At 43.9% G+C, this 9324-nt stretch overlaps 1 protein-coding gene across 3 annotated transcripts; it reads right to left on the bottom strand.

Moving 5' to 3' along the window:
* Window positions 1-270: 270 nt before the first annotated feature.
* Window positions 271-8623, bottom strand: TACSTD2 (tumor associated calcium signal transducer 2). Of its 3 annotated transcripts, none has more exons than XM_084637368.1 (2): window positions 2687-8623; window positions 271-1773 (listed from the first exon to the last, which is right to left on the bottom strand). In XM_084637368.1, exons 1-2 carry the CDS (start codon window positions 2690-2692, stop codon window positions 817-819), a joined length of 963 nt encoding a protein of 320 aa, XP_084493494.1. In that variant the 5' UTR covers window positions 2693-8623; the 3' UTR covers window positions 271-816. The 3 variants fall into 3 exon arrangements, with proteins under 3 accessions (XP_084493494.1, XP_084493495.1, XP_084493496.1); XM_084637369.1 differs by having other exon boundaries at window positions 2704-8623; XM_084637370.1 differs by lacking the exon at window positions 2687-8623 and adding an exon at window positions 2065-2677.
* Window positions 8624-9324: the final 701 nt, after the last annotated feature.

Here is a 9324-nt window from a genome sequence, read left to right as displayed (position 1 = left end):
TTAGCTCTCCCACTCTTAGAAAAAGTGCCAGTGAATCTGTAATGACTACAAGTGGTAAGACCCTCATTGGAAAGCATGTGCGGGATTAGAGCACAAGGTTGTCTGATCAACTTTGAATTTCAGAATATTTGCACCTGGAAAATTATGTTTTATATTCCTTCGACAAATGAGTCAGCACAGAAGGCTGTGATACCGTAAGTCTGGAAGGTTTCAGAGTAGCAGCCGTGTTAGTCTGGAAGAGATCACAAATTTTGTTTTGTTTTGTTTTTGGTGGAATTTATTAAGTTTAAAGTTGGTGAAAACAAAAAAGTTCCAGCAACTTCATCAAAGATAGTAACTTTAAAAATGTCATTGAAAACAGAAAGCCAACCCTAATTATACAAGTGAGTCAGACAGCACATATTCAAGCTTCAGCACCTGACTGTGCAAAAAAAAAAAGTCCTCATAAAATGTTTAAACAAGTTTAACAGGCTCTTTAGTAATACAAATGTAGGTATTATAAATTACGCTAAATAGCTAGGTTAGGAAGTGCAAATAACTTTCTTGTCCCCTTAAAAATACAACTATACAATTGGAAAACTTTGGGCTAAGGTGCTCATCTTTTCTTTTCAGGTGATTTTGATAATCAACTCTCAAATTAATTTATACTAGTTAATACCACTTTACTAATCTAAGCTCATTTAGGATTTTAGAAAACGATTGTTTTAAAACTAGAAATAAAAAATACCCCAGCCTCCCCACACAAACATTGAATAATCTTGCCATTTCTGCTTCCTTCTCATCAAAGTCTTAATTTCTGTCTTCAGATTAAGGCAGCTATGAGTTCTGTCCTCGTCTCATTTCACCCATCTCCTTGATCTCGACCTTCTCATACTTCCCGGTCCGCCTCCTGGTAATAACCAGTACAGTAATCCCAGCAATAATAGTCAATATCACTACTGCTAACACAGCAATAACGCCAGCAGTCAGACGTTTCATAGAAAACTCTGGTGGCTTTTCATCCACATAGTAAATTAAAATTCCTTCCACATCCAAAGGCTCTCCGTTAACGGAGAGGTTAAACGCATTACTGCGGTGAAATATGGAGTCAAGTTTAACATCTTTTTCAAAGTAATAAGCCACATCAGCTATATCGACATCTCCGTTGGATTTCTGGGAAGCATTTTGCTTCAGGTCAATATGGATGAATGGGTATTCATACTCAATGGTAGTGATGTACTTTGGATGCAGCTTGTATCTGTTCTGAATGATTTGTCTCAGACCATTTGCCACTTCAGAAGCATGGAAAGCTTTAGACCTCTCCTTGTGTTTCAGTTTGATGAAGATCCAGTTAGTTCTGACTAGTTCATTGCATTTTAGGTTTTTGTCACCCTTATCAGTTCTTCTCACCCCAGCAGAGTTCACGCACCAGCAGGTGTCGGTCTGATTGCACTGCCTGGCTTTGAAGATACCACTGTTCTCACAGTCTGGATTGTAAACTCCATCATTGTCTAAAAAGCCATGCTCAGGTTTAGAGAAGCGCCTGCCCTTTGCGGAGCTCATTTCTGCCTTCATCAGTAGGCATTTTGAAGTCAACACTGAACAATTCACTCTTTGACTTGAACCCACCAATGTGCAGAAGCAGTTCCCAGATGTGTCTTCAGTGCATACAGCCCGTCTGTTGGTTGCACAGATACAGTTCTTCTGGGTAGATGATGATGCAGCTGCCAAGATCAAAACCAGCACAACTCCAAATCTAGATTCCATGTTCAAGGGAGAAAGAGAGGAAGAAGCCTGTGGGAAGAAATGGCAAGGGCTGTCTGAAAACTAAGCCCACTGACAGCCAGTCTCTTCGTTTTTGTGTACTGGTGAGCCACTCCCTATTACTCAACCCAAATCAGACCTGCTGGACAGGTTCTGCTCACAAACAACTGGTCTCTGGCAATACAGAAAACCCACAGAGAAGTCAGCGAGCTGCACCTTCTTCAATTATACCTTCAGGGAGTGGCAGTTACTCCCCACCATTCCACCCTGCCTCCCTCCCTCCTGCTGAACAAGGAAACACGACAGGCAAACAACACACACCCCAATATAAAACGTGGCTCATCCAAACACAGAAATGCCATTGGGCCTGCCCTGTGGGTCAGAAAACACAAACACAGTTTTTTAAGATAATGTGAGTGTGCCTGAACCCCTTCTTTCTGTCTCTGTTTCCATCTCCTAAATGTATAAACTCAGTTAGGGCCCTGTGCAGATGGGAACTGGATCAAGGAAACACACAAAAGGGAGGACAGCAACCCACGCTGGTGTTTGTGGAAGCCTCACTGCCCTGATATTATGGGGGAGAAGTGCCATAATTAGAGATGGGATGAGGGATGTCACAATTCAGGGCAACAGCACATGTATTTCCCTTCTATGGTCCAGCAAAGGCATCAACTCATAGGTTTCTGGATCCCCAGCTGTTGCTTCTCTTGGGCTGAGACACGCATCTCTCCCACTCCTGACTGAGGTATTTTCAGGCTATACAGCTCCCTGCCTATAGTCCAGCAAAGTCAGACAGCCTAAGCAGGCCTGCTTTACTTTTCTCCTCAGAAACAGTAAACAGTGTAATTGCCACAGTTAACAGACAACTCTTCCTACGCAAGCATATATACTCTTAAGGAAAAAGCATGACAGAGAAAACATTAAAAACAATAAAAAAACCTACCTGCATTCTAAGCTTACCAGTGATCACCCCCTGACTCCAAGGACTCTGGCAGGTGAACAGTCCTTCAAACCACACCAAGGGGTTTTCTTGTGGTTACAAGTTCATAACCCCTACAGCTCAGAACAAGAACACAGAACAGACAAGTCTTTCCAGCCCTTCTCAGGAAGGATTGGCAGCACGCCTTAGACCAAAGGTCTTGCCCATTTGCTGAATCAGAATGAAGGCCTTGAGTCAGTTTTAACTCAGCTATTTACTCAAAACTCCTTTCTTTGTTGGTCCCTGCAGAATCCAGTGTGAACTGGTGTATGCAAGCCTCCCTCCAGGTGGTGGTAGCTCTCTGGAGATGTTACAACCTGAATGAATTTGCTTACCCACCCCCACTCTTCTTAGTTTTTGGAGGGCTGTGATCTCCCTCCCCCATGGAATTACATACAATCCTTGGCCCACAACGATGCATAAACTTAATTCAATATGGTTTGTCCAGGATATTGCACAAAATTGCCTTAGCTGTCACATCTCCCCCTAAAGAAGTGGGTACAACTAAGGTGCCTGACAGCAGCCTAGGGGAGTGCACTGTCTTAATTCCTGGACAGGCTGAGTCTGTAAATGGCATTTTTGCCCTTACCTTTTATAATTTCATATAGTAAATATTTTGCAAGCAAGCCAGCATACGTCCTTCAAAATTCCATAGTGTCACTCGTCCACCAGTCTGTACAATTTCCCTCTTTAGAGCCTCTGGGGCTGAACTCTCACATGGCCCTTCTCACCCCTCAACCTGTGGGTGTAAGTTTGAGATGGGGTTCTCTCACTCTCATCTGATTTCTAGGGAGTGTGTGTGGTGTCTCTTTGTCTCCCAAAGGATTTGCTGCCCCAACTATGGGTTGAGGTTCCCCACCCTGACAAACAAGGAAGAGCCTGACAGAGGCAGCACCACATTCCGTCCAGACTGAGCACACCACGGCAACAGGAACCGTGGACAGCTCAACAGCTAGAGCAGAAGCTGCAGCTGGAGAAGAAACACAGCCGCTAGAAGACTGGGATCAAGAGGTAGCAGACCAGGAGCACCAGTGCTAATATAAGAGAGAAGAGAAAGAGAACCATTTTGCACTAGTTTAAGATGAGGGAGGCTGCGGCTGCAAGGTAGGCAAGGGGCCAGAGGACGCTGCCTGCCTGACAAAACACATCTGATCCCTCAAGAACACGCACGGGAAGGGTGAGCTACTGAGACACTGCATGTAGGAAGGTGTCATTGTTTTGTACGAGAGGTACTCTCCTGTGCTTTATCTGTTAAGTAAAGAGCATAAAGTCGAGTAACTGAACAAAGTGTGTGCGTTGACCGTTTACAACTGCTGGGTGCCCCTGAGGGAGTTAAACTGTAAACCAGAAGCTTCACACCTTTTTGGTGGAGGTCTGAGAGAGGGGAGTACTGAAGGGTTAGCGCTGGACCTAGGAGGGCTAGGCAGTTGGATGGCAGGCTAAAGCACTCAGAGGGGGTGCCGGTTAGAAGGTCTATGGCCTGAGCGCATGACTAGGGACCACAAGGTTGGGGCAGCGGCAGGACTCCGTTGAGGTTCCAGGAGCTTAATGCACCCCAGGGCATTCAGAGCACAGAGGCTTGGATTCCCCTCAGAGCAGTCCTGATCGGCAGCTAGGAAGGGGTGCTCATTAGGATCTGTGTCGGGGCGATGATACCGCAGGCAGGAGAAGCGGATGGGTGGACCAGCCCTCAGTCTCCTTGGCATGGCAAATACCATTTGGATAATACTGCTCCTAGGAACATCAGCTCCCATGCTTACGCTGTCTTTGGTGATGGGGTACTAGCCCCAGGAATGAACAATGGAGTGAGGAGCAGTACGGCTCCAAAAGGAGCTGTGCTGCCAAGGACAGGGCTAGGCTGGCAGAACCACAGAGAGATAGGTCTGACTAATGCTTCCTTTTCTCTTGGATCCCTGGACTCCACTGTCTCCTCCATGATCACACAATCTGCTCCTCCTCTGAAGGGAGCACAAAGCAGTAATGCGGCCATCGTTTCCCAATCCTCTGTCTTGCAGCTCCCGTGCAGTTGTATTGTCTGGTTTCTTATTGCTTGGGGATTTCAGTTTTGTTTTGCTATACCAAAAGTTCCTTTTACTCTGCTCCAACAAAATCCCAGAGCAGCTGCAATGTCAAATCGATGCTGGGTTGACAGTTTCTGCAGTTGCAGATTATACTTTCATTTCTAAAACAGCTGGGGCATTCCTTCCTTCTAGCAAGGATGGTTTCTGCCCCTCCTACTTCCCTTTGATATACTATTTAGCCCAAGCCAATAAAACATACAAAAACTTTCACACTTGTTCTGTTACCTTATAGAGTGGTTGATATTGTCATGGCAGTTTCTGGAGATACTCAAATTTCTGATGGTGGGGTAATTGCTCTGTGGGCAATGTTCCAAATTACTTAACAATCCACCCTACACGAGTCACTGTTTTCACATCTTCCTACTGCTGCCAGTAGAGGTCAGACGTTCGACTTGCTCATTGCCCGCAGAGTTGATTAAGCACAAATGCCTGAAACTGAGATATGCTGAGCAGCTTGTGCAAGATGCTGAGCACCCTCAGGCACTCCGTAACTCACAGGAATGGGTCCTGGAAAAAACCCATATTCAAACTCTACCTCCACAGGGGTTTTCCCAGAGCCTGCCCTTTATTTAATTTAAGGCATTGTAAATAGTGGATGAATTATTAGGAAGCTACAGTGGTTGCCAATTCATATTTACAACCAAATATGGGCCTAAACCAAACCAGCAGTTCCAAATACCCTTAACCTTTAAGGAAACTCAGACCTGGAGCTGAAATTGGTGGCTTAGCCCTCTCTCTATCTGGAACTGAATAAGAACAATTGTTATAAAATACAGTGTAGAGAATAATCCTTCATTGCCAGGCAGATGAAGTAGGTAAATTCCTAGATTTACTCCTGTTTCCTGTACTGGCTCATTTTGTGACCTTGAGCAAGTCACTGCACTGCTCTGTGTCTCAGTTTTTCCCTCTGTAAAATGAAAATAGTATCTACACGCCTTTGGAAAGAACTTTGAGACCTACATGTGAAATTGCTAAGTAGTAGTATTTCCAACTCTAATTTCATATATTTTTTTTATAATATATGTGGTGTGGTTTGTTCCAGTTCTTCTCTCCTGGTATTCAGTCTCTTGCTAAGCCATGTTGCTTCTTCCTCTTTAATATCACTGATATCTACCTTCTTTTCACTCCCCTCCCACATTACTAAAGCTGTTGCCCATGGTTTGGTCATGTGTCCGTGATTACTGTAACCTCCTTCACAGCCTTCCATCTTCAGTCCATTGAAAATACTGCAAATGAAGTCATCCTCCTCTCCAGCCACTCCAAACTTATCACCCATCTCCTCAAATCCATCCCTTAGCTAGCTTCCTGTCTCTTACTACAGCACCTTCACTCTCCCTGCCTGCATCTCTGCTCTCATTTCCTCAAACACCTCTACTTGCACTCCACACTCCTCCCCAACCTCTCACCGTTGACTCTTTTACCCTGCCACCTTGGAAGAGTCTCCCAGTCAACTCAGTACACCACCTCCATGACCAGTTCTTTTAGGTGCATTTCCTTCTTTAGCCTCGCCGACCCTCTCTCCTCACCCTTCCTTTCTTAGCCATGTCTTGTCTTCCACTTGTCTTGTTTCTTTTATGTTATAAACTCCGGTTTTTTTGTTTTCATTCTGGAGTTTTTTAACTCCGAGATCTCCTCAACTGGTGTAAACTGTCAGCCCTTGACTTCAACGGAGCTATAATGTACATGAGTTGAGAATCTGCCCACAAGTGTAAAACTATAATTAGGAAAGTCAAAAAAGAATTTGAAGAACAGCTAGCCAAAGACTCAAAAAGTAATAGAATTTTTTTTTTAAAGTATATCAGAAGCAGGAAGCCTGCTAAACAACCAGTGGAGACACTGGATGATTGAGATGCTAAAGGAGCTCTCGAGGATGATAAGGCCATTGCGGAGAAACTAAATGAATTATTTGCATCAGTCTTCACGGCTGAGGATATGAGGGAGATTCCCAAACCTGAGCCGTTCTTTTTAGGTGACAAATCTGAGGAACTGTCCTACATTGAGGTGTCATTAGAGGAGGTTTTAGAACAAATTGATAAACTAAACAGTCATAAGTCACCAGGACCAGATGGTATTTACCAAAGAATTCCGAAAGAACTCTCACGTGAAACTGCAGAAATACTAACTAGTCTGCAACCTATCATTTAAATCAGCTTCTGTACCAAATGACTGGAGGATAGTTAATATGACACCAACTTTTAAAAAGGGCTCCAGGGGTGATCCTGGCAATTACAGGCCAGTAAGCCTGACTTCAGTACCAGTTTAATGGTTGAAACTATAATAAAGAACAAAAACGTCAGACACATAGATGAATGTAATTTGTTGGGGGTAGTCAACATGGTTTTTGTAAAGGGAAATCATGCCTCAACAATCTACTAGAATTCTCTGAGGGGGTCAAAAAGCATATGGACAAGGAGTAATCCAGTGGATATAGTGTACTTAGATTTTCAGAAAGCCTTTGACAAGGTTCCTCATCAAAGGATCTTAAGCAAAGTAAGCTGTCATGGGATAAGAGGAAAGGTCCTCCCATGGACTAGTAACTGGTTAAAAGATAGGAAACAAAGGGTAGGAATAAATGCTGAGTTTTCAGAATCGAGGGGGGGAAATAGTGGTATCCCACACAGGTCTGTACTGGGCCCAGTCCTATTTAACGTATTCATAAATGATCTGGAAAAGGGGGTAAACAGTGAGGTGGCAAAATTTGCAGATGATACAAAACTACTCAAGATAGTTGACAAGTTTGATAGTTGACAAAACAAACAAAAGGAAGTATACTTTCACACAACACACAGTCAGTCTGTGGAACTCTTTGCCAGAGGATGTTGTGAAGGCCAAGACTATAACCAGGTTCAAAAAAGAACTAGATAAGTTCACGGAGGATAGCTCCACTAATGGCTATTAGCCAGGACGGGCAGGGATGGTGTCTGTTTGCCAGAAGCTGGGAATGGGCAACAGGGAAAGGATCACTTGATTACCGGTTCTGTTCATTCCCTCTGGGGCACCTAGAATTGGCCACTGTCGGAAGACAGAATACTGGGCTAGATGATCTTTTGGTCTGACCCAGTATGGCTGCTCTTATGAGTTTGTAAAGTGCCGTATAAATGTAGCGTTCTGCCACTTTTTAGTAATACTTTGCTCATACATATCATCTAATGATCTCAAAGGGTATGTCTTCACAGCAAAGAAAAACTCACGGCTGGCCCATACCCACCAACTCAGGCCTGGAGGGCTTGGGCCTCAGGGCTGTTTCATTGCTGTATAGACTTCAGGGCTCGGGCTGGAGCTCAGGTTCTGGAACCCTCCCACCTTGCAGTGTCCTAGAGCAAGGGCTCCAGCCTGAGTCCGGAAGTCTACACAGCAATGAAACAGCTCCACAGCCCAAGCCCGAGTCGGCTAGCCCGGGCCAGCTATGGGTGTCTAGCTGCTGTGTAGAAACCTTAATGGACTTACCCTTATGCCAGATTTTATTGGTAGGTATTATCCCCATTTTACAGGTAAGGAAACTGAAACACAAAGAAGTTAAGTGGTTTGCCCAAGGTCACATAGACAGGAGAGCTACAGATAACTGGAAAAGATGCCTGATACTGGAGGAGTACAGCAGTGGTGGAACTACTGATAGTCTAGCCCCCTACCTGTGGGAAGATCTTTATTGCCTTTGTCATTTATTATATTGAAAATTACATTTGTTGCCTCCCCCATCAGTAGGTGGCCAGGTGCAGAAATATTTTGCCCCGTAACATTATGGGACAGAAGAGGTAATCAGTGACGGACACATCAGCCAAACTCCTTGAGATGCAAAACAGTCTGGGGAAGGGGAGAATTCTATTTTTAACTTTCATGATAGATTTACATAACATACCAAAATAATCAGACCACTGCACAAAATTTTGCTGCATGTAAGTGGGGATAGAAGAGGGGACAGAAAAACTGCTTCATTTAAGATTTTTATCTCAAAAAAAAAAATCAGTATCTGATGTGCCTTCTCTCTGTCATAAAACCATCCAAGTTTCCTCTTTTGGACCCATACTAGAATAAGCCCAGGTACTAAAAGAATCAACCATTTAGTTCAGCAAACGCTAATTAACTAACTAACTAATCTTGTAGGAAATGTACACAGAATTATTTCTGCAATGTTTTCTGCTTCCATGGGAACACTTTCTCTTCCTGCTTCTAAATCTCAGACATAGGGCACTAGGGTCTATATTAAACAGCAAGACACTTCCAATACAAATGACCAGAATATTTTAATCTAGGCCACTAAATACTTTGTTCAGCATCAAACAGAATTTCAGAGTTCACAACCACCTACTGCCATAGCGCTGAATCTATGGAACTATATGAAAACACCCTGCAAACATATTTCCTTTCCTGGCTTATTCGGCAATCAGCGGCAAGAGCACAGTAGGCTTCCCTTTCCCTTTTCAGACCCATTGGTGCATCATTGCCTCTACATTCCTTCTTGTGGTATGCTTTGCCCTCTCCCAGTGCGGCTTTCCTTCTATCTTCGTCTCTTTCCACTCCACA

The sequence above is a fragment of the Lepidochelys olivacea genome (genome assembly GCF_965140295.1).
Source record: "Lepidochelys olivacea isolate rLepOli2 genome assembly, chromosome: 8".
NCBI lineage: Eukaryota > Metazoa > Chordata > Testudines > Cheloniidae > Lepidochelys > Lepidochelys olivacea.
Note: the sequence above shows the minus strand (reverse complement) of the source record. Positions and strands in the feature narration are given on the sequence as shown.